The sequence below is a fragment of the Pristiophorus japonicus genome, chromosome 4, assembly GCF_044704955.1.
Source record: "Pristiophorus japonicus isolate sPriJap1 chromosome 4, sPriJap1.hap1, whole genome shotgun sequence".
NCBI classification, from domain to species: Eukaryota; Metazoa; Chordata; class Chondrichthyes; family Pristiophoridae; genus Pristiophorus; species Pristiophorus japonicus.
Genome location: NC_091980.1, coordinates 297347637 through 297373271, shown reverse-complemented (window position 1 = coordinate 297373271; position 25635 = coordinate 297347637). Strand labels below are relative to the sequence as shown.

At 41.5% G+C, this 25635-nt stretch overlaps 1 protein-coding gene across 1 annotated transcript in view; it reads right to left on the bottom strand.

Annotated features, from left to right (window-relative positions):
- Positions 1–25635, bottom strand: part of papola (poly(A) polymerase alpha) — a 74196-nt gene that overhangs the window by 25635 nt on the left and 22926 nt on the right. The window contains exons 4-12 of the mRNA XM_070879614.1: positions 22073–22154; positions 19578–19687; positions 19437–19490; positions 18841–18952; positions 18303–18392; positions 15154–15292; positions 11620–11692; positions 10696–10816; positions 9496–9580 (exon numbers count right to left, since the gene is read on the bottom strand). Coding sequence (XP_070735715.1) covers positions 9496–9580; positions 10696–10816; positions 11620–11692; positions 15154–15292; positions 18303–18392; positions 18841–18952; positions 19437–19490; positions 19578–19687; positions 22073–22154 — 866 coding nt within the window. The remainder of the gene's footprint in view (positions 1–9495; positions 9581–10695; positions 10817–11619; positions 11693–15153; positions 15293–18302; positions 18393–18840; positions 18953–19436; positions 19491–19577; positions 19688–22072; positions 22155–25635) is intronic.

Here is a 25635-nt window from a genome sequence, read left to right as displayed (position 1 = left end):
AGTCTAGAACAAGGGGTCACAGTCTCAGGATACGGGGTAGGAAATTTAGGACCGAGATGAGGAGAAATTTTTTCACTCAGAGGGTGGTGAACCTGTGGAATTCTCGACCACAGAAGGCCGTGGAGGCCAAGTCACTGAATATATTTGAGATAGATTTCTAGACACAAAAGGCATCAAGGGATATGGGGAAAAAGCAGGAATGTGGTGTTGAGATAGAGGATCAGCCATGATCATATTGAATGGCGGTGCAGACTCGAAGGGCAGATTGGCCTTCATTGCTCCTATTTTCTATGTTTCTATGTCCATGTTCGTCAGGCATGACCTACCCGTTACAAATCCATGCTGGCTCTCTGATCAGCTGAAAATTTGAGGTGTTCAGTCACTATCCTTAGATTCTAGTAATTTCCCAACAACAGATGTTAGGCTAACTGGTCTATAATGTCCTGATTTCACCCTCACCTTTTCTTAAATAGCAGAGTGACATGTGCAATTTTCCAATTTAAAGAACCGTTCCTGAATTAAGAGAACTTTAGAAGATTGTAGTTAGGGCATCTGCAATGTTCTCACCTACTTCCTTTAAAATCCTGGGTTGGAAGCCATCAGGTCCTGGGGATTTGTCACTCTTGTAATGAAAAAAATAATGGCACTACGTGTGTTAATTATGTTGTGTCCCATCCCAGATTCAAATTTAATTTCCTTAGGGTGTCTGGCATATTACCCTCTTCATCTACTGTAAATACTGACAGAATAATTATTTAACATGTCCCCACCACTTCCTTATTTTCATTTACATTTTCAGTTTTTATTGGGCCCACATTGCACTTGATCACCTGCTTTTTCCTCATAATTGTAAATAAAAAGTGTACTGATTTTAATATCGCTTGCAAGTTTTTTTTCATATTGCTTTTTGTACCTCTTACAATCTCGTTTTGTCATCCTTTCCTGTTCTTTGTATCTCTCCCAGACGCCAGGATCTGTGCTAGTCTTTGCACTTTGGAATGCTTTTAGTTTTATGTTGATTTGAGACATTACTGCAGACATGTTCGCTCGGCACAGCCTCGCTGTCCACAAAAGCCCACATACTGCAGTCCAGACACAACCTGCTCGGCCATATCTGAATCCTGATTTCAAAACAGTGGGGATAGTAGAGAGGACAATGTATTTGGAGCTCAATGAATGAGGAAAATTTAGAGGAGCACTGACCACAATAATATTAGTGAGAGAGAGTCCGAGACCTCAACAGACAGAATATGAATGCATGACAGAGGGATATATAGAAGTGTGCGAGACAGAGATTGAAAGCCAGTGATGAGAGGGCTGCCCATCAAAAGCTTTTTCTTGTATCCTGTCCAGCAGATAGATGCTGGAAGAGCTTTCCCAGTGTCCCAATATCTGGGTCTTTATCAGACTGGCTTTATAGCAAGTTAAGAGTTATTGAAGGGAAAGTAACATTTGGCACTGAAAAAATTAATCAAATTACATTTAACTTTCTTATGTCTACTGTCATAAGCTGCAGGCAGCAGTGACTGCAAGGTACAGATCTTAATAGCTTAGGATTGTGCCCCTGGGTGTTGCTTGGAGCATTAACAGACTTAGGAAAAATTGTATGTTGCACTGAAATCAGTGCCAGTTTGATTTCCCAGTCTTTAATTCTGCACTAACATATTCAGTTCAGCAAATAACCACAAATCTACAATCAAAAGGACATTAGATACAAAGATTTCACAACAGGCAATCTGTCTTTACTATGTTCTGAAAATCAATGAGAGAATACTAGTCCACTCAAACCAGCTAATTACATAAGCACATTTTAACCACACATTATATACAAGGTTATCATTCACTTGTGTCTCAATTTTAATTGGGACCCTGGGATCAGCACTGTCCAACTACAATGCTGTCTTCAAGTCAAAACACAAACATTTCCACTAGATGATCACGAGATACCAATGAGGTTTGGGTGTCCCATCTCATTTTTTTTCTTCCAATCCGCTGTGCAGGGGACCTAGTTGCCCCGCTGAGATTAGCTAACTCTATGGGCCATGCAACCAACCCTAGTCTTTATGGCAAAGCACATTTACCCACTGATTCGCTAAGGGCTGGGGAATGAAGCTATGAAAGTTAGAGAAAGTAAAACTAACGTTTCCTATTTTACAAGTTGCTTAAATTGCAAATATATTTCATCTTTCAACTACTGATATTCTGCCTTTCTTGTGGGCAGCAATTCACAGATAAGCCAGACATTCCACCATTTTGCTAGGGAAAAAAATGTTTTATTAGGAGAATGGATAAGTTTGATAAAATTTGACAAATTTGGTAAAATTGCACATTATCCCACTGTTGGGTTTTGGTTCGTAGGACACTGACCAGTGCTGGGGTAAGAGGGAGCTGTTCCTTTCAGACGGGCTCCAATTAGACCGTGCTGGGACTAGGGTCCCGGCGAATCAAATAACTAGGGCTGCAGAGGGCTTTAAACTAATTAATGGGGGGTGGAAGAAGATTCAGGTGAGCAAAAAAAAAGTGTCAAAGAATAAGGAGAAGGCAATAGATCAGGGTAGCACTGAGGGAAACGAAAACCAGAGCGTGCCAGGAGGGGACAGAATGTATAAACAAAGGTGAATCAGAAAGTGGGGTCAAAGCAAGAAAAAATTGTAAAAAAACAATTTAAAATCTCTTTATCTGAATGCACACAGCATTCGTAACAAAATAGTTGAGTTAATGGCACAAATGGGTATGAAATCTGATAGCCATTACAGAGACGTGGCTGCAAGGTGGCCAGGACTGGGAATTAAATAGTCAGGGGTATTTGACAATTCGGAAGGACAGACAGAAAGGAAAAGGAGGTGGGGTAGCACCGTTAAGGATGAGATCAGTGCGTTAGTGAGAAACGATGTTGAGTCAGAAGATCAAGATGTTGAATCAGTTTGGGTGGAGATAAGAAATAATGAGGAAAAAGTCGCTGGTGGACTATAGGCCCCTAATAGTAGCTACACTGCTGGACGGCGTATAAATCAAGAAATAATGGAGACTTGCAATAAAGGAACAGCAATAAGCATGGGCAATTTTAACCTTCATATTGATTGGACAAAGCAAATTGGCCAGGGTAGCCTCGAGGAACAGTTTATAGAGTGTATCTGGGATAGTTTCCTTGAACAGTACGTTGCGGAACCAACCAGGGAGCAGGCCATCTTAGATCTGGTACTGTGCAATGAGACAGGATTAATAGATGATCTCGTAGTAAAGAATCCTCTAGGAATCAGTTACCATAACATGGTTGAATTTCAAATTCAGTTGGAGGGCGAGAAAGTTGGTTCTCAAACCAGTATCCTAAACTTAAATAAAGGAGACTACAAAAGGTATGAGGGCAGTTGGCTAAAGTGGACTGGGAAAATAGATTAAAGTATGGGATGGTTGATGAGCAGTGGCAGACATTTAAGGAGATATTTCGCAACTCGCAACAAAAATAAATCCCAATAAGGAAAGACTGTAATCATCCATGGCTAACTAAGGAAATAAGGGATGGTATCAAATTGAAAACAAGGGCATACAATATGGCTAAGACTAGTAGGAGGCCAAAGGATTGGGAAACTTTTAAACGTCAGCAAGAACGTCGAAAAAAGATAGAGGGGGAAGATAGATTATGAAAGTAAACTAGCACGAAATATAAAAACAGATAGTAAGAGTTTCTACAGGTGCATAAAAAGGAAAAGAGTGGCTAGAGTAAATGGTGGTCCCCTGGAGGATGAGACTGGGGAATTAATAATGGAGAACTGGGAAATGGCAGAGGCATTGAACAAATATTTTATATCGGTCTTCACGGTAGAAGACACTAAAAACATCCCAATAATGGATAATCAAGGGGCTGTAGAACATAAGAACATAAGAATTAGGAACAGGAGTAGGCCATCTAGCCCCTCGAGCCTGCTCCGCCATTCAACAAGATCATGGCTGATCTGGCCGTGGACTCAGCTCCACTTACCCACCCGCTCCCCGTAACCCTTAATTCCCTTATTGGTTAAAAATCTATCTATCTGTGACTTGAATACATTCAATGAGCTAGCCTCAACTGCTTCCTTGAGCAGAGAATTCCAGAGATTCACAAACCTCTGGGAGAAGAAATTCCTTCTCAACTCGGTTTTAAATTGGCTCCCCCGTATTTTGAGGATGTGCCCCTAGTTCTAGTCTCCCCTACCAGTGGAAACAACCTCTCTGCCTCTATCTTGTCTATTCCTTTCATGATTTTAAATGTTTCTATAAGATCACCCCTCATCCTTCTGAACTCCAACGAGTAAAGACCCAGTCTACTCAATCTATCATAAGGTAACCCCCTCATCTCCGGAATCAGCCGAGTGAATCGTCTGTACCCCCTCCAAAGCCAGTATATCCTTCCTTAAGTAAGGTGACCAAAACTGCACACAGTACTCCAGGTGCGGCCTCACCAATACCCTATACAGTTGCAGCAAGACCTCCCTGCTTTTGTACTCCATCCCTCTCGCAATGAAGGCCAACATTCCATTCGCCTTCCTGATTACCTGCTGCACCTGCAAACTAACTTTTTGGGATTCATGCACAAGGATCCCCAGGTCCCTCTGCACCTCAGCAGGTTATAATTTCTCCCCATTCAAATAATATTCCCTTTTACTGTTTCCCCCCCCCCCCCCAAGGTGGATGACCTCACACTTTCCGACATTGTATTCCATCTGCCAAACCTTAGCCCATTCGCTTAACCTATCTAAATCTCTTTGCAGCTTCTCTGTGTCCTCTACACAACCCGCTTTCCCACTAATCTTTGTGTCATCTGCAAAGTTTGTTACACTACACTCTGTCCCCTCTTCCAGGTCATTTATGTATATTGTAAACAGTTGTGGTCCCAGCACCAATCCCTGTGGCACACCACTAACCACCGATTTCCAACCCGAAAAGGACCCATTTATCCCGACTCTGCTTTGTTGGCCAGCAAATTCTCTATCCATGCTAATATATTTCCTCTGACTCCGCATACCTCTATCTTCTGCAGTATCCTTTTGTGTGGCACCTTATCGAATGCCTTTTGGAAATCTAAATACACCACATCCATTGGTACACCTCTATCCACCATGCTCGTTATATCCTCAAAGAATTCCAGTAAATTAGTTAAACATGATTTCCCCTTCATGAATCCATGCTGCGTCTGCTTGATTGCACTATTCCTATCTAGATGTCCCGCTATTTCTTCCTTAATGATAGCTTCAAGCATTTTCCCCACTACAGATGTTAAACTAACCGGCCTATAGTTACCTGCCTTTTGTCTGCCCCCTTTTTTTTTTTTAAAAACAGAGGCGTTACATTAGCTGCTTTCCAATCCGCTGGTACCTTCCCAGAGTCGAGAGAATTTTGTTAGATTATAACGAATGCATCTGCTATAACTTCCTCCATCTCTTAATACCCTGGGATGCATTTCATCAGGACATGGGGATTTGTCTACCTCGAGTCCCATTAGCCTGTCCAGCACTACCCCCGTAGTGATAGTGATTGACTCAAGGTCCTCCCTTCCCACATTCTTGTGACCAGCAATTTTTGGCATGGTTTTTGTGTCTTCCACTGTGAAGACCGAAGCAAAAAAATTGTTTATGGGAAGGGAGGTGTTTAATACAATCACTAATGAAGTAATACTTGGTAAAATAATGGGACTAAAGGTGGACAAGCCCCCTGGACCTGATGGCTTACATTCTACGGTCTTAAAAGAAGTGGCTTCAGAGAGATAGTGGATGCATTGGTTGTAATCTACCAAAATTCCTTGGATTCTGGGCAGGTCCCAGCAGATTGGAAAACCGAAAATGCAACACCCCTATTTCAAAAAGGAAGCAGACAAAAAGCAGGAAACTATAGACCAGTTAGCCTAACATCTGTCATTGGGAAAATGCTGGAATCCATTATTAAGGAAGCAGTAGCAGGACATTTGGAAAAGCATAATTCAATCAAGCAGAGTCAGCATGGTTTTATGAAAGGGAAATCACGTTTGACAAATTTGCTGGAGTTCTTTGAGGATGTAACAAGCAGGGTGGATAAGGAGGAACCAGTGGATGTGGTGTATTTGGACTTCCAAAAGCCTTTCGATAAGGTGCCACATAAAAGGTTACTGCACAAGATAAAAGTTCACGGGGTTGGAGGTAATATATTAGCATGGATAGAGCATTGGCTAACTAACGGAAAACAGAGAGTCAGGATAAATGGGTCATTTTACGGTTGGCAGTGACTAGTGGGGTGCCGCTGACTTGGATGAAGGGACCGAGTGTAATGTAGCCAAGTTTGCTGATGAAACAAAGATGGGTGGAAAAGCAAATTATGAGGAAGACACAAAAAATCCACAAAGGGATATAGACAGGCTAAGTGAGTGGGCAAAAATGTGGCAGATGGAGTATAATATGGGAAAATGTGACGTTATCCACTTTGGCAGAAAAGAATAGAAAAGCAAATTATAATTTAAATGGAGAAAAATTGAAAAATGCTGCAGTACAGAGGGACCTGGGGTTCCTTTTGCATGAAACACAAAAAGTTAATATGCAGGTACAACAAGTAATCTGAAAGGCAAATGGAATGTTGGCCTTTATTGCAAGGGGATAGAGTATAAAATCATGGCTGGGCTGAGAAGTCCTGCTATACCTAGAGTACTGTGAACAGTTTTGGTTTCCTTATTTAAGGAGGGATATACTTGCATTGGAGGCTGTTCAGAGAAGGTTAATTCCGGAGATGAGGGGATTGACATATGAAGATAAGTTGTGTCAGTTGGGCCTATACTCATTGGAGTTCAGAAGAATGAGGGGTGATCTTATCGAAACATAAGATAATGAGGGGGCTTGACCATGAGGATGCAGAAAGGATATTTCCACTCGGAGGGGAAACTAAAACTAGGGGACATAGTCTCAGAATAAGGGTCCGTCTATTTAAAACTGAGATGAGAAGGAATTTCTTCTGAGGGTTGTAAATGTATGGAATTCTCTGCCCCAGAGAGCTGTGGAGGCTGGGTCATTGAATATATTTAAGGCGGAGATAGACAGATTTTGAGTGATCAGGGAATAAAGGGCTATGGGGAGCGAGCAGGGAAGTGGAGTTGAGTCCATGATCAGACCAGCCATAATCTTATTAAATGATGGAACAGACTCAAGGAGGCCAGGTGGCCTACTCCTGATCATATTTCTTATGTTCTTAATTTATAATTTGACTACATTTAAGATGTGCCAAATAATTTTGGAAAACAAGGTCAGATCCCAAATATCAAAAATCTCACTTAGAATACAATATTCTTCTGAAAGAAACCCATCTTAATATTGTATTTTTCAGCGCATAGGTAAACTTTCAAGTAAAGCCAACATAACGGATTTGTTATAGCACCAGCACTGGTATCCTGCCAATGGAATGCAAATAGCCTACTCAAATAAGCACACAATATTGTACAAGGTTAGTTCAAAGGCAAATTTATAACAATAGATAAAATCAGCACAGTCTTGCTGCTGCTGTAAAAGCCACCATTCATACAAGAGCTTAATAGGGTATAATAGCTCCAATACTTGGCTTTGATTTGACAAACCTTCTGTACTAGTTATGGGCTGGACATACATGGAAAGGCCCAAAGACCGACAAGGCTCCAAAACCTCAATCTAAAACTACAGTTTAATCCTCTTAATTCAAAGGGTGCTTAATTTAACTGATAACTGAATTTTTTTTTTTTTAAGCACCAAGTACGTCACTTGCATTGCTTAATTCTAATTATTGAACAATTCTATTTCTTTAAGTTCAAAAGCGACATCAAGTTATCAGGAAAAGAAGTTTGTATATATTTGAACTGTCACCATTTGAGTCAGCATAAAAGCCAAGTTTGATAAGTAACACATCCCAACATACCTACCTCATCACTCAAAGGTGAAGTCACAGGGTAGATATCAGGATTATAATATTTCCCTTCTACCAACCTATATTTATATAAACTCCCCATGTTTTGCAATTAAATTCAGATTGGATATGGGGCAATTAAGATATTCATTTCAAGGAAATGTTAAGTGGAAGATTCACAACTTTGCTACTCCATTCCAATTTGCACTGCTTCCGTCAGCAATTCTACAAATTCACCAGTTTGTCACTAGTTGGTCAGATGTAAGATCATATCTCATGGTATAACTGTCCTATATTTACACAATAAATATCCAAATCCCCAAATCTAAACATTCCTCTGCACAAGGAATTCATAAGATTCACAAGCCATAGTTTGCTAAAGGTATTGACAGTTAAAAAGGGCTGCTGCTTGCCTTCTGATACTTTACTAATGTGGGCATGCTTCATGTCAGAGCCTTACAGTGAGCACACGCAGGCCATTCTACTACAGCAAGCATCGCAGCCAAGTCCAATCCAGTCCTCACTTCCAGCAGGAGTCACTATATACAAACAGATGGAATTCTGGCCAGGTTTCCCTTCCGACTGAGGGATGCTGGAGCCAAATCTACTAACGCCCAAATCAGCTAACTTAGTGGAGAATAGAAATCAAATCTGAGGCTATCCTAGCCTGTATTGTTCAGCTACTCATTTGGTGAACTCAACGGAGGCATCAGTGGAACTAGGTGATGATATAAAATGCAGTAACTTTAAACCTTCACCAGACTACAGCGGTTCAAGAAATCGGCTCACCACTACCTTCTCATGGACAATTAGCGATGGGTAATAAATGCTGGCCTTGCCAACGACACCCACATCCCATGAACAAATTTTTTAAAAAGCTATTAGGCCTTGATTATGCTAGCTTGCTGTAATTGATGAATAAGTGTTTCAAACAACTTATATAAATGTTTCCTAGAATGAATCGCAGTGTAGAAAAACTCAAAAGGACACGGTACATTAAAAGTTAATATTTTTAATGCATTTGCAAATATTTAACAGTCATCTGAGGAACTTTTGAATATGCATTACAAGCAGTCTCATATGTGATGGTTGGAGGGTGGAATGTGCCTCCCAGTAGCAATTCAGAGAAACCAAGTATGTCAATATGTAATAAATGTAATTTCTGAGCTATTGAGAATTGGCAATAAGTGTTGCAAAAAAGTGCAAGTACTTTAAGGAAAAGGGAAGTGAAAAGGTAGTTCAAAATATTAAATAATTTACAACAGAGATTAAGTGAGTTGCCAGAGTTCAAATATAAATAAATAATGAAATAGCCCATCATATTTGCATCAGGTCGTACTTCAAAGTTGGTGTTCTAGTTAAGTGGTCGCAGTTAATGACTGTAGATTACTGACTACCTGGTTGAAACTGGAATTTACTTGACTCAAAAGATGTTTTAATCAGTTTGAAATGTTACTACTTGGGTGCTCAGTGTTGGGTTGCAGTGAAATCACAAATGTTTGTGGCATTTACCTCTTTTTTCTTGGGGCAGAGTAAGAGAAGTTGCCTCAGGGTATGTGAACCGCAAGTGAAATAAAAGTTAACCCTCACAATCTTTGTCCTGCTTATAAGTAATTGAATACATACTTGTACTTCTGAAAGAAGTTTGGAGCTTCAAAGAGTTTGGACCACTCCATTTTACCCATTAAAATTTCATCTGTGATTGAAAGACCTATGAGGAAACAAAGCAGATTGCTTGCATCTATTTACATTTAATACAGTAGAAGGCTTAAGAACACAAGAAATAGGAGGAGTAGGCCATTTAGCCCTTTGAGCCTGCTCTGCCATTCAATATCATGGCTGATTTTTACCTCAACTCAACCATCCGGCACTATCCAAATATCCAAAAATCTATGTCTTCAATATACTCAACGACTGAGCATTCACAGCCCTCTGGGGTAAAGAATTCCAAAGATTCACAACCCTTTGAGCGAAGGCGTTTCTACTCATCTCAGTCCTAAATGGCCAGCCCCGAGTTCGAGACTCCCCAGCCCGGGGAAACTTCCTTCTAGCATCTACCCTGTCAAGCCCCTTAAAATCTTCTTTTGTTTCAATGAGATCACCTCTCTTTCTTCTAAATTCTAGAGAATATAGGCCTGGGGGCCAAAATTGCCAATTTTTTTACCCCCATTTGTGCCTCCAGGCAACGGCCAGAGCGACCCCCCCACCCCGGAATTGCCCCTGGGATTCTGCAGGCAAAAACGGGTTTGTGCCGCACTCTGTAGTTTTTGCCCTGGGTGGGAGCGCACACGGCGACGACGCCATCGGCGCGAGACGGCCCTTTCTCATCCAGCACCGAACCCTTCGCACCCCGCGTGGGGGCGAAGCTGCCGTGGCTGTTATCTTTTTTTGTCGGCCGACTGCAACTGGCCCGGCCGAAACCCTCCCTGATGGTCCAGTGGGCGCCACAAAAGCGGTTGCAGAGTTCCCAGCAGCCCTCCCCTTTAATATACTCTGTCCACATCTTGCTGGGCACTAAATCTTCACAATTCAAATTGTGCACCCTAATTGGGACACAGGGCAATTTAGCCCCTCTCGTCTCCTCATTGAATAATGCCACCATCCCAGGAATCTGGTTAGTGAACCTTTGTTGCACTCCCTCTTAAAGCAAGAATATCTTTCCTTAGGTAAGGAGATCAAGACTTTACACAGTACTCCAGGTGTGGTCTCAACAAGGCTCTATTACAGCAAGTGTAATTTACTCTTATACAGCGTGAAAAGTAAGACTGGAGTCTTCAGAAAAAGTTAGCTATAATACAGCACGATACCTTCCAAAAAATTACTCACCTTGTTTAAACTCCTCCATCATTACGGCACGTGTAGATGCAGAGACGTTGTATGTTGAGTTTTGTTGTGGGTAGGCTGGTGTGATAATTGGCATGAGATGGTATCTGTCACTTGGGTTAACCTACACACAAGATAATAACACAGTCGTTACACCTTGCAAGTACACATGGACTCAAAATTACGAGTCAAAATATCACTCTTATTAAATAAGATAAATTACTGAAGTAACGTCTTCATCTCGGATGGTGACGTTTTAAATCTCGAGGATAATGACATTAAAGATTCTTGCATGCTTTTTACATAGAATTTTAAAGCACAGAAACAGGCAATTGGGCCCGGCAGGCCTATTTTTCACACGAGACTCCTGCTACCTTACCTTATCAACATATCCTTCTATTCCTTTCTCCCTCATGTACGAAACTAGCTTTCCCTTAAATGCATCTATGCTAGAATATACTATAATTAAACGCATCTATGGCATGCTTTAATTATTACAAAAATTAAATATGCACTCAAGTTATAAACTGAAGAGTTGACAGCTGATGAAGCCAAGCTATCTTACACAAGTATAATGGTCATCTGAAAAGTATTCAGTACTTCACATTCAAAATATAATCAATTGATCAATCCCCATACCTCACAGAAACATAGAAAATAGGTGCAGGAGCAGGCCATTCGGTCCTTCGAGCCTGCACCGCCATTCAATATGACCTTGGCTGATCATGCAACTTCAGTACCCCACTCCCGCCTTCTCTCCATATTTCCTACATCATGGTCTTCTGTTTAGCTTCTGATGCATCTTCACCAGAACGCATTTCTCTCATTCGGGCCAACAGTTAACAAAGTAAAACATAGTACATCTAATCGCACAGAACATGAACCAACACTACCACACTCAAAGCTGACAACTCACTATAAACCTACCCGTGGATCCCACACTGGTAGATTCAGATTGCAGTCCTCCGGTTGCTTTAATAAGACGGGATTCGGCCATTCCCTGCCAAGAAAAAGCAACAGCTTTAATATTTCAGAAACATTCTAGACTGTAAAAGCATACCTTTGCTGGTTCGGTTTCTGAGTAACTCAAGTACTGTTTCACACCAGTGTTTCCAGTGATCGTGTTAATAGTTTCACCAACAAATCTTTTGCTAGCTTAGGCAGTTGAAAAGGCTGGTGGTTAAAAATGTCCTTTTGTTACTTGTACAAGACACAGGTGCCAGGCAGAAACTATCATGAAACCTAATTTAGGTGGAATCCTGCTTCATTTTGCTTTAGGATGTTTTTCTTTGTTCAGCTTCTCATCCAGCCAAGGATGTATTATGACCAGATGTGGCATTTGAAGACTGCTTTAAGTTACAATGTTTGGATACAAAACTTGTATGGGTCATTTAGTAATTTGAAGAGCCCTTTGAACATAATCTGTGCTGATAGTAACCAATACTCCAGCCCAGCTAATGTAAACCCCGTACTTTTGGCAATTTTCCCAGCTCAAAACAGTTTTAGTTGCACAACTTAAAATGTGTGCGCACATGCAGTGCTCCCCAGTGAGTCAGCCACTACCCCACCCTGGCTTCGTCACCATTGTAATTTTTTTTTAATAAAAGAAACAGATGCATACATCTGAGTTTATTATCCACCATAAGATTCATAAATGATATACTTTGCTGCAAGTGTTTATGCATTAGCATACATTAAGCATTTATTCCCAGTATTTATTCAATAAGAGTCTTCATGAAGTTTAGTTTGGATGACTTATGGGTTAAAACAAATACAGGAAGAAACATTGGGGGGGGGGGGGGGGGCAGAGTCAAGACATTGATTTTAACAGCACCAGCAGTTTTCATATGGGCATTTGTGCTCTTGTTGGGAAAACATTACGTTACAAATGTGGTTTACCACGGTGCCCATGTCATTAAAAAAACACTTCCACTTTCTATTTTTTGTTTTTGTTTGGCAAACATCACCATCCTCCTCTCTTACCTTTCCTCCATCATCTGTGTGTTTTCCCTCTCCTCCCCAGCCCTATTTGCTGTTAAATCAAAACAAATCTTTCAGAGGAAGCTTGCTGGGAACATAAAAACTGACTGCAAAAGCTTCTATAGATATGTGAAGAGAAAAACATTAGTGAAGACAAACGTAGGGCCCTTGCAGTCGGTATCAAGTGAATTTGTAATGGGGAACAAAGAAATGGCAGACCAGTTGAACAAATACTTTGGTTCTGTCTTCATGAACGAAGACACAAATAACCTTCCAGAAATACTAGGGGACCGAGGGTCTAGTGAGAAGGAGGAACTGAAGGAAATCCTTATTAGGCGGGAAATTGATGGGATTGAAGGCCAATAAATCCCCAGGGCCTGATAGTCTGCATCCCAGAGTACTTAAGGAAGTGGCCCTAGAAATAGTGGATGCATCGGTGATCATTTTCCAAGTCGATCGACTCTGGATCAGTTCCTAATGTAACTAATGTAACACCACTTTTTAAAAAAGGGAGAGAGAAAACGGGTAATTATAGACCAGTTAGCCTGACATCACATAAGGAAAAATGTTGGAATCAATTATTAAAGATGAAATAACACATCTGGAAAGCAGTGACAGGATCGGTCAAAGTCAACATGGATTTATGAAAGGGAAATCATGCTTGACAAATCTTCTGGAATTTTTTGAGGATGTAACTAATAGAGTGGACAAGGGAGAACCAGTGGATGTAGTGTATTTGGACTTTCAAAAGGCTTTTGACAACATCCCACACAAGAGATTGGTGTGCAAAGTTAAAGCACATGGCATTGGGGGTAATGTACTGACGTGGATAGAGAACTGGTTGGCAGGCAGGAAGCAGAGAGTCAGGATAAACGGGTCCTTTTCAGAATGGCAGGCAGTGACTAGTGGGGTACTGCAGGGCTCAATGCTGGGACCCCAACTATTTACAATACATATTAATGATTTGGATGAAGGAATTGAGTGTAATATCTCCAAGCTTGCAGATGACACTAATCTGGGTGGCAGTGTGAGCTGTGAGGACGACGCTAAGAGGCTGCAGGGTGACTTGGACAGATTAGGTGAGTGGGCAAATGCATGGCAGATGCAGTATAATGTGGATAAATGTGAGGTTATCCACTTTGGGGGCAAAAACACGAAGGCAGAATATTATCTGAATGGTGGCAGATTAGGAAAAGGGGAGGTGCAACGAGACCTGGGTGTCATGGTACAGTCAGTCAGTCATTGAAAGTTGGCATGCAGGTACAGCAGGCTGTGAAGGCGACAAATAGTATGTTGGCCTTCATAGCGAGGGGATTTGAGTATAGGAGCAGGAAGGTCTTACTGCAGTTGTACAGGGCCTTGGTGAGGCCTCACCTGGAATATTGTATCCAGTTTTGGTCTCCTAATCTGAGGAAGCTCGTTCTTGCTATTGAGCGAGTGCAGCGAAGGTTCACCAGACTGATTCCCGGAATGGATGGACTGACATGAGGAGAGACTGGATCGACTAGGCCTGTATTCACTGGAGTTTAGAAGGATGAGAGGGGATCTCATAGAAACATGTAAAATTCTGACGGGACTGGACAGGTTAGATGCAGGAAGAACGTTTCCGATGTTGGGGAAGTCCAGAATCAGTGGACATAGTCGAAGGATAAGGGATAAGCCATTTAGGACGGAGATGAAGAGAAACTTCTTTACCCAGAGTGTGGTTACAATGTGGAAATCGCTACAAGGAGCAGTTGAGGCAAATAGCATCAATGTATTTAAGGGGAAGCTGAATAAGTACACGAGGGAGAAAGGAATAGAAGGATATGTTGATGGGATTAGATGAAGGAGGGTGGAGGAGGCTCATATGGAACATGAACACCGGCATGAACCTATTGGGCAGAGTGGCCTGTTTTTATGCTGTAAATACTTCATAAACCTGTAGGATAGAGACATAGGGAGACACAGGAGTTGGCCATTCAGCCCCTCCAGCCTGTTCTATCATTCAATTAGATCATGGCTGATCTATACCTCAACTCCATTAACCAACCTTTGCTTCATATCCCTTATTACGCTTACCCAACAAAAAAAAAGGTATTGATCTCAAATCTTGAAGATGTAAATTAACCCACCAGCCAGACCTTTTTTTGGGGGATAGGGGGGGTGTGGGGGGGAGATTACCCTTTGTGAGATAAAATGTTTTCTGATTTCACACCTAAATTGCCTAGCTAATTTTAAGACTGCGCCACCTTGTTCATCTTTCCACTAGAGGAACTCGTTTCTCTACATGAACCCCATCGAATCATTATTATTTTAAACACCTGGGTTAGATCACCTCTCAACCATCTAAACTTGAAGGGAATAAAATAAGTTTATGCAACCTGGAGACAAAAGCCTTTGTACCCCCAAACAACTAGCAGAAGTGAAGTGAAATAAATGTTAGCAAGTCTACGTTGCCAAATCATTTTACAAGTCAGATCCATAGAAAGCAATACTCACCATTTTGAAAAGACCAAGAAGAACTTGTGTACTAGGGTGGATGCAACAGCATTGGGGTACAGTTGGCACGTTCTTGCCACCAACATGGCCCATGACACACCACCCAGAAAGCCTAGTATGTTTGAGTAAATGTTGTGGCCTGTTTAAAAACACACATTCATTTTTAAACATGGAGAAAAATGTTTTACCCATTAAAACACTTAATTTACAATTTAACTTTATAAATTCTGGGCCATTACTGCAACTTCTTTAACCTACATCAGTGGCTCTCAAACTATAGGTTATGCCCAACAGTGGACATGTAACCTGTAGGGTGAAGAGGGGAGCTCGACTTTCGAATTGAATCTTTCCACATATACAGTGGAAAACAAATGGTGGGGGAAAAAAGGGTGTTGGAGATAGAGAAGAGAGGAGAGGCAGGTGAAAACATGTAGACAAGTTTTGCAGGAATTTTTAAAACTTTTACCGGGATCCAGCTAATTGGCTGCAAATGGTTATGACAATGTTTGCTACGAAGGCGGGGGGGGGGGTGGGGCCAAAGCAAAGTTGAGAACCACTAAACAAGAATCACACTCTCCAGTTACCAACAGATAATATTACTTCACACCTCCACTAGGTTGGTTCAAACTGAAGAAGAAACTACAGGGGGAGAAACATTTATGGTCACACATGTTTCTTTTCTCCCCTCAGGAATGATTAAGTGAAAAAATAATGATTACCTGTTGTGGGCTCAGCCTTCCTCACTCTGAAAAAAATTCACTTTATATATACTACTTACATGAACTGCGATATATATAGTGCCATTATTTTTTTTAAACAGGTGGAAAAAAAAAATTTATTCCGTGCTTTCAGATTATATACCCCTCACTCATTTACATATGGCCTAGTTCTAGGTCCCGCCGTTTGTTCTTTTCCACCAGTCAACGACAAGAACTCTGTTGGTCATCTCTCATTTCTGATTTATTATTTATGAAGGCCAGTTTCCACAGGAGACTCCAGGTTACTGCACAAGATAAAAGTTCATGGGGTTGGGGGTAATATATTAGCATGGATAGAGGATTGGCTAACTAACAGAAAACAGAGCGTCGGGATAAATGGTTCATTCTCTGGTTGGCAACCAGTAACTAGTGGGGTGCTGCAGGGATCAGTGTTGGGACTCCAACTATTTACAATCTAAATTAACGACTTGGAAGAAGGGACTGAGTGTAACGTAGTCAAGTTTGCTCACGATACAAAGATGGGAAGAAAAGCAATGTGTGAGGACACAAAAAAATCTGCAAAAGGACAGACAGGCTAAGCGAGTGGGCAAAAATTTGGCAGATATAGAGTATGTTGGAAAGTGTGAGGTCATGCACTTTGGCAGAACAAAAAAAATCGAAGAGCAAGTTATTATTTAAATGGAGAAAGATTGCAAAGTGCCGCAGCACAGCAGGACCTGGGGGTACTTGTGCATGAAACACAAAAAGATAGTATGCAGGTGCAGCAAGTGATCAGGAAGGCCAATGGTATCCTGGCCTTTATTGCAAAGGGGATGGAGTATAAAAGCAGGGAAGTCTTGCTACAACTATACAAGGTATTGGTGAGACCACACCTGGAATAATGCGTGCAGTTTTGGTTTCCATATTTACGAAAGGATATACTTGCTTTGGAGGCAGTTCAGAGAAGGTTCAATAGGTTGATTCCGGGGATGAGGGGGTTGACTTATGAGGAAAGGTTGAGTAGGTTGGGCCTCTACTCATTGGAATTCAGAAGAATGAGAGGTGATCTTATTGAAATGTATAAGATTATGAGGGGGCTTGACAAGGTGGATGTAGAGAGGATGTTTCCACTGATGGGGGAGACTAGAACTAGAGGTTATGATCTTAGAATAAGGGGCCACCCATTTAAAACAGATAAGGAAGAATTTCTTGAGGGTTGTAAATCTGTGGAATATGTTGCCTCAGAGAGCTGTGGAAACTGGGATATTAAATACATTTAAGACAGAAATAGACAGTTTCTTGAGCGATAAGGGGTTACGGGGAGCGAGCAGGGAAGTGGAGCTGAGTCCATGATCAGATCAGCCATGATCTTATTGAATGTCGGAGCAGGCTCGAGGGGCCGTATGGCCTACTCCTGTTCCTATTTCTTACGTTCTTATGATTAAGTGCTGGGGTCACTCTCTTTTGCGCTTCAGTATCCACATCAATCACAGAGATGAGCACAGAGTCTTTAGAACAGTGCCAAAACTAGTGCTAAAAATCACCCATCAGCAGAGACTACACAGCCCAGAACTTAGATACTTGGTACTAACTTTGGAGGAGTTTGTGTGAACCCCAGAGAGTCCAACATCTCAGGCAACAATCCCATGCAGAACTCTACTCAACACTCTTCGCTGAAACACTGCTCACTTGGAATGATTTTGTCTGCTAACGAATCTAACAGCTTGTCCCCAACTATGTAAACCATTCCAGAACAGGACTTGAACAATGCCTTTTTGTCCAAGCAGTCATTCATCATATCAGACCCGACATGCAGAGTGTCAACTGGAGGGCATCACAGCCAAACACAACTCTGCCCTCGCTGTGCATCCACAAACACACCTTTCCCAGCAGGGATCAGGACAGTTATCAGGGGCAAGAACGGAAGAGGAGAGCTTCAGCAATCCTACCAGTGCCCCAAGTAACACAGACCAGGGATTGAACCTGATCTGTAGCTCGGTGAATCCACTAACTGAGTCACTGGAGCCTATGTTTCCATGTAACCCTAACCAGAGCATTATCAGAATGCTCCTTACTGCTGCTTAATACACTAACTGATCCAGGGAGCAGAGCAGCACTTCAACGTCAAACAGAACCCTACGTTCTGTCTACAGACAGCAATTTAGCCTTGATGTTTCTATAGGCCTGATCACCTTGCATTAATCACATCAAGGCCTTTCAAGCAGACTTAACAGATTTACGCATAAGCATGCGTCATGCAAATCAACTACAGAAAATGTCCCTTCAAAGCCTCTCCACCATCTACAAGGCTCAAGGCAGGTGTGTGATGGAATACTCACCACTCACCTGGATGGATGCAGCCACAATAACACTCAAGAAGCTGCACACCATCCAGGGCAGAACATTACTTATAAACAACTGTATTGTAAATAACATTTGTGAAGAACTTACGTTTTGCCCATAATTTAATTGCTCGCAACGTCAGCCTAAAATTTTCAATGTTTGGTACTAAATGTAATATCTCATCAGTGACTCTGCAACCTGTTCAACAGGAAAAAAATACCTATCAGTTTAGCATAGTCCAAAAACTGTCTTCAAAGCACAATTTTTTTTAAATATTCTATTTTTGGAAAATCTTATTTCTCTATCATCCACATTGACCGATTTATTTTCACACTATTACATTGTAGCATTTTGCAGAACAGGTGGAGGGAACAAAAAATAATAAAAACATCCGACTTGAACTTTACATCCACGAAAGTCTCCTATTTTTACATTGGGAATGTCCCCACATTCCCCAAAATCTAAAGTATTTAAATGAAAAGTATAAGCAGACTTTTGTATTCCACTCATCATGTATGACTTCACTTCTCTTTCTTCTCATTAACCCATAACCACTCTCAGTGCGGCAAAGGAAGAACGAACATCTTTCCCTCAATTTTTCACACCCAAGTTCTCCAATATATATTCACAATTGACAGCCACTTACCATTAAGACTTCTAATGCACCTCAGGTCCAAGTTTTTAAGTAGCACATCATCTCGAAGATCCAAATCTTCAGGGATTGTCTGAAGTGCCAATCTTGCAAACAAAATATCAATCTAAAACAGAAGATTTTACATTCTGAACTGGTCACATTCAATTACCTTCCTAAAAAACAACATACATTCTGATTAAAATAGTCGAAAGTTTGCTTTCTTTAGACTTCAATACATATATCTAACTAAAACCCTTGCATTCATTTAGATTTATATCACCACTTTCCTAGAATGCAATAAATCTAAATTTCATAAAAATACAACACTTTGACAGGTACACTTGATTTTAGTAAAATTCATCTTCAGGCTTGCAAGCATCAAATAGTATATGGAGTGAACTCATACTAATGTTTCAGTAATACTGATTTCAGATTTATGGACTTGAAATATTAAAAATTGTAGAATCAGATTACTATTGGTGACTATTAGAAGATTATTAGAACAGAACCATACAAAAATGTCCCTTTTAAATTAAATTACCTTATAAAAGAAATCACAAATTTAATCGAAGCATGATGTAAACCACAGTTAATATTTAAGAAAGTACCTCTATACCATCAAAGGATAGTTTAATTACTGGTACAAAAGCTTCTTCAACAGCCTGTAAAATAAACAGATAACAGTCAACAAAGTGCATAAATGCAATAAACACCACACACGCAAGTAGTACGACATTTACTATACTTACCCGTAAATTCCTCACTTCATCTTGCTGCTTCAGCTTTTCACAGAATGATGCGAAGAAGTCAATTCTTTCAATGTGGCGAGGTGCAACACATAGGGCATCAATATCAGCACCTGAAAGAATAAAGATTTTTGCTTTACCGTGCATACTCATCGTGCTCGTTATCCAACAACTCTACCGTTGTGGCTGTATTGGGCACTATCTAGAAGATGGCAACTCACCCGGGTTACTTCAACAACACCTCCTTTCCAATGACCTCTACCACCAAGGACAAAAGCAGCAATGTGGTGAGATACAATCACCTCCAAATTTCACAATCTGCTGTCCTGGACATATAATCAATCACTGCTCCTTCATTGTCAATGAGTTAATATCCTGGAATTCCCTACCTAACACATCATGGGATCAGTATCATCACAACAAGTGTAGCAATTAAGACAGCCCACCACGTTCTTGGGGAAACTAGGGGTGAGTAATAAAATGGGGCTTTGCCAGTGTCACCTACAGCTAAAGAATTAATAGAACAATAAATAGCTTCTCTGGAGCAGTTGTATGTCAGGGGTGTCCCATCTTTTACAACAGATGAACATGAACCAACCACTAGATGGTCAGATTTGATTCTTTTTTAAAAATCAGCAAAGCCTTCCCACACTAAGAATCCCAGCTCAACATAATACAAAGACCACCCCTCCACCACTCCCCTCTCCCATACACACGCACGCACACACAAAGCAAAAAAATCCAATCCTTGTACAGTAAAAAGCTAAACCTTCCCTGCCACTGCTCTTCAGCAATCCAAAAACTCTGGATCTCACTTACCTTTTTGCTCTTCCTGGCCTGGACTGCTCCCCTACATCTAATTTCAGGAGCAAAGTAAGGAAACACTTGTACACGCAAAGGGTGGTAGAAGTTTGGAACTCTTCTGCAAACTGCAGTTGATGCTGGCTCAATTGTTCATTTTAAATCTGAGTTTGATAGATTTTTGTTAACCAAAGTTATTAAGAGATATGGGGCAAAAATAATGGAGTTGGGGCATGGGGGAACAGGCTCGAGGGGCTAAAAGGCCTACTCCTGTTCCTATTCTACATGTATGGTCCCTTTTGACGATTAATCACTCCTAACTTCCACCCTATCAAGGACATTCCCTCCCCTTTTCCCTGCCTCTGCACATGCTCAAAACCTCTCATCTCTAACTTTTTCTATTTCTGATGAAAGGTCATTGACCCGAAATGTTAGCATCTGTGGAGAGAGAAGCAGAGTTGAGTATTCCCAACATTGTGTTTTTATTTCAGATTTCCAGCTTTTGTATTGTACAGCTTGGCTTGGTCCACCTTACTCTGCTCGCTTGCTACTCCTTTTTAGTGCCCCATGACTTGCGAGTGGACTTTTTTTTTAAAAAGCTCTTGAAATTTACCACACCTGGAAACTACTTCCCAATTGGTGCAAAACTCTGCTCCTACATTGGTCTAAATGCACCAACTAGGAGGCAGCTTTTCCAATCCTGAAAATCTGGAGAGTTTGAACTGCTCGGTGCACATCTAGAACTACAAGCCAGGTTGAAGGATCATGCAGGTTGAATCTGACCCATCGGCTGGGTTTTAAAAACCATTGCTTTAAATGAATTTTCTCCGTAATTCAAAACTGGGTTCTCATTGTCACTCCTACGCACCCCCCCGCACCACATTAAAAGGGTATCTAACTTATCGCGCCCAGAGACTATGGAAGACATGTAATGAGAAGTCATTATCAACATGCTGGAACTCTAACCAGTACTAGTGGATTGAGAGCATCTTTGCCTACAGCATGTCAGGAAAAAGCAAATTTCCCTCAGCTCAATAGCGATGATGTAGGTACAGGTATAGGGACTTTTGTTGGAGGCAGTTTGGAAAAGGTTCACAAGGTTGATTCCGGGGATGAGGGGGTTGACTTATGAGGAAAGGTTGAGTAGGTTGGGCCTCTACTCATTTGGAATTCAGAAGAATGAGAGGTGATCTTATCAAAATATGTAAGGTTACGAGAGGGCTTGACAAGGTGGATGCAGAGAGGATGTTTCCACTGATGGGGGAGACTAGAACTAGAGGGCACGATCTTAGAATAAGGGGCCGCCCATTTAAAACTGAGATGAGGAGAAATTTCTTCTCTCGGAGGATTGTGGATCTGTGGAATTCGCTGCCTCAGAGAGTTGTGGAAGCTGGGACATTGTCTTAAATTTAAGACAGAAATAGACAGTTTTTTAAACGATAAGGGAATAAGGGGTTATGGAGATCTGGCAGGGAAGTGGACCAGAGTCCATGATCGGATCAGCCATGATCGTATTGAATGGCGGAGCATGCTTGAGGGGCCGTATGGCTTACTCTTGCTCCTATTTCTTATGTTATGATCTGTAGCTTCTGGAGTTTAAGAAATTCCATCTGGTGGTAGAAGTATACATCTGCAGGTGTGTGTGTGTGTGAGACACAGAATGGTGATACCCAAATATATTAATGTATACAACGTACCTTTTGTATGCACTCCTAATCTGTACGAACCAAATGTAAAAATTTTCCCGCCAACATTCTCTATTACTGATGGTGGAAGATTCTGAAAAAAAATTTAATTGATTCTGTAAAATAATCAGAAATTACATATTCTTCTATAAAGGAAGAATGAATCTGTATATCTATGGTGCCTTAACAGGTCTCTCGTGAGTTCTCAAAATGCTTCACATACTTTGAAGTGACCGTTGGTATATAGGTGAACAAGTAGCTCCACAAAAGCAACAATGATGAATAAGGAGTCAAATTTAGGTGATGCTAGATGAAGAAAACATTGGCTAAGACCTCACCACTCTTCTTCGATTAGTGCTATAGGAATTTTAAAGTCCACCCGAACAGGAAGATAGGGTCTCGGTTTGACACCTCGTCTGACAATGCAGCACACTCAGTACTGGAATGTCAGCTTAGATTATGTGGTGTGTGAATTTGAATCAAAAACCTTATGACTCAGGAGGACAGTTGGCTACCATTTGAGTCAATTAAAGATTATAATAATGAGTGCATACAAGTACACTGTTTTCCCCCAAAGAGTAGTAAAGCTACACGTATTCAACGTAATAAGGTGGATAAATTAACTGCGCAGATAGCTTTAACGGATATGATGTAATTGAGATTACGGAGACATGGCTCCAGGGTAACCAAGGCTGGGAACCGAACATTCAGGGGTATTCAATATTCAGGAAGGATAGACAGGAAGGAAAAATAGGTGGGGGTAGCGTTACTGGTTAAAGAGGAGATTAACGCAATAAGGACATTAGCGTGGATGATGTGGAATCTATATGGGTAGAGCTGCGAAATACCAAAGAGCAGAAAACGTTAGTGGGAGTTGTGTGCAGACCACCAAACAGTAGTAAGGAGGTTGGGAACAGCATCAAACAGGAAATTAGTGATGCGTGCAATAAGGGTACAGTAGTTATCACGGGTGACTTTAATCTACATATTGATTGGGTTAACTAAACTGGTAGCAATACTGTGGAGGAGTATTTCCTGGCGTGTATAAAGGATTGTTTTCTAGACCACTATGTCAAGGAACCAACTAGAGAGCAGGCCATCCTAGACTGAGTCTTGTGTAACGAGAGAGGATTAATTAGCAATCTGGTTGTGCGAGGCCCCTTGGGGAAGAGTGACCATAATATGGTAGAATTCTTCATTAAAATGGAGTGTGACAAAGTAACGCTCTGAATTAAAAGAAAGGAAACTTCGACAGTATGAGGCGTGAAATGGCTAGGATAGACTGGCGAATGATACTTAAAGGGTTGACGGTGGATAGACAATGGCAGACATTTAAAGATCACATGGATGAACTACAACAATTGTACATCCCTGTGTGGCGTAAAAATAAAAAAGGAAAGGTGGCTCAACCATGGCTAACAAAAGGCATATAAATTGGCCAAAAAAAGTAGCAAACCTGAGGACTGGGAGAAATTTAGAATTCAGCAGAGGAGGACTAAGGGTTTAATTAGGAGGGGGAAAAGAGAGTATAAGTGTAAGCTTGCAGGGAAGCTTTTGCAGTCAATTATGTGAAGAGAAAAAGATTAGTGAAGACTAATGTAGGTCCCTTGCAGTCAGTATCAGGTGAATTCATAATTGGGAACAAGGAAATGGCAGACCAATTGAACAAATACTTTGGTTCTGTCTTCACGAAGGAAGACACAAATAACCTTCCGGAAATACTAGGGGCCCGAGGGTCTAGCGAGAAGGTAGAACTGAAGGAAATCCTTATTAGTCAGGAAATTGAGGGGATTGAAGGCCAATAAATCCCCAGGGCCTGATAGTCTGCATCCCAGAGTACTTACGGAAGTGGCCCTAGAAATAGTAGTCATTTTCTAACATTCCATGGACTCTGGATCAGTTCCTATGGATTGGAAGGTAGCTAATGTAACCCCACTTTTTAAAAAAGGAGGTAGAGAAAACAGGGAATTATAGACCGGTTAGCCTGACATCGATGGTGGGGAAAATTCTGGAGTCAATTATTAAAGATGTAATAGCAGCGCATTTGGAAAGCAGTGACAGGATCGGACCCAGTCAGCATGGATTTATGAAAGGGAAATCATGCTTGACAAATCTTCTAGAATTTTTTGAGGATGTAACTAGTAGAGTGGACAAGGGGGAACCAGTGGATGTGGTGTATTTGGACTTTCAAAAGGCTTTTGACAAGGTCCCGCTCAAGAGATTGGTGTGCAAAATCAAAGCGCATGGTATTGGGAGTAATGTACTGGCGTGGATAGAGAACTGGTTGGCAGACAGGAAGCAGAGAGTCGGGATAAACGGGTCCTTTTCAGAATGGCAGGCAGTGACTAGTGGAGTGCCGCAGGGCTCAGTGCTGAGACCCCAGCTCTTTACAATATACATTAACAATTTAGATGAAGGAAGAGAGTGTAATATCTCCAAGTTTTTGGTGCGAGCTGTGAGGAGGACGCGAGGAGGACGCAAAGAGGCTGCAGGGTGATTTGGACAGGTAAGGTGAGTGGGCAAATGCATTGCAGATGCAGTATAATGTGGATAAATGTGAGGTTATCCATTTTGGGGGCAAAAACACGAAGGCAGAATATTATCTGAATGACGGCAGATTAGGAAAAGGGGAGGTGCAACGAGACCTGGGTGTCATGGTTCATCAGTCACTGAAACTGGGCACGCAGGTACAGCAGGCGGTAAAGAAGGCAAATGGTATGTTGGCCTTCATAGCAAGGGGATTTTGAGTACAAGAGTAGGAAGGTCTTAATGCAGTTGTACAGGGCCTTAGTGAGGCCTCACCTGGAATAGTGTGTTCAGTTTTGGTCTCCTAGTTTGACGAAGGACGTTCTTGCTATTGAGGGAGTGTAGCGAAGGTTTACCAGACTGATTCCAGGGATGGCTGGGATGTCATAGGAGGAGAGTGTGTATTAACTGGGCCTTTATTCACTGGAGTTTAAAAAGATGAGGGGGGAATCTCAGAAACATAAGATTCTGATGGGACTGGACAGGTTAGATGTGGGAAGAATGTTCCCGATGCTGGGGGAGTCCAGAACCAGGAGACATAGTCTTAGGATAAGGGTTAGGCCATTTAGGGCTGAGATGAGGAGAAACTTCTTCACTCAGAGTTGTTAACCTATGGAATTCCCTGCCGCAGAGAGTTGTTGACAGTTCATTGGATATATTCAAGAGGGAGTTCGATATGGCCCTTACGGTTAAGGGGATCAAGGGATATGGAGAGAAGGCAGGAAAGGAGTACTGAAGGAATGATCAGCTATGATCTTATTGAATGGCGGTGCAGGCTCGAAGGGCCTACTCCTGCACCTATTTTCTGTGTTTCTATGTAATTGAATGTAATATCTCCAAGTTTGCAGATGACACTAAGCTGGGTGGCAGTGCAAGCTGCAAGGAGGATGCTAAGTGGCTGCAGGGGGACTGGGACAGGTTAGGTGAATGGGCAGATGCAATATAATGTGTATAAATGTGAGGTTATCCACTTTGGTGGCAAAAACAGGAAGGCAGATCATCTGAATAGTGACAGATTAGTAAAAAGGGGAGGTGCAACGAGACCTGGG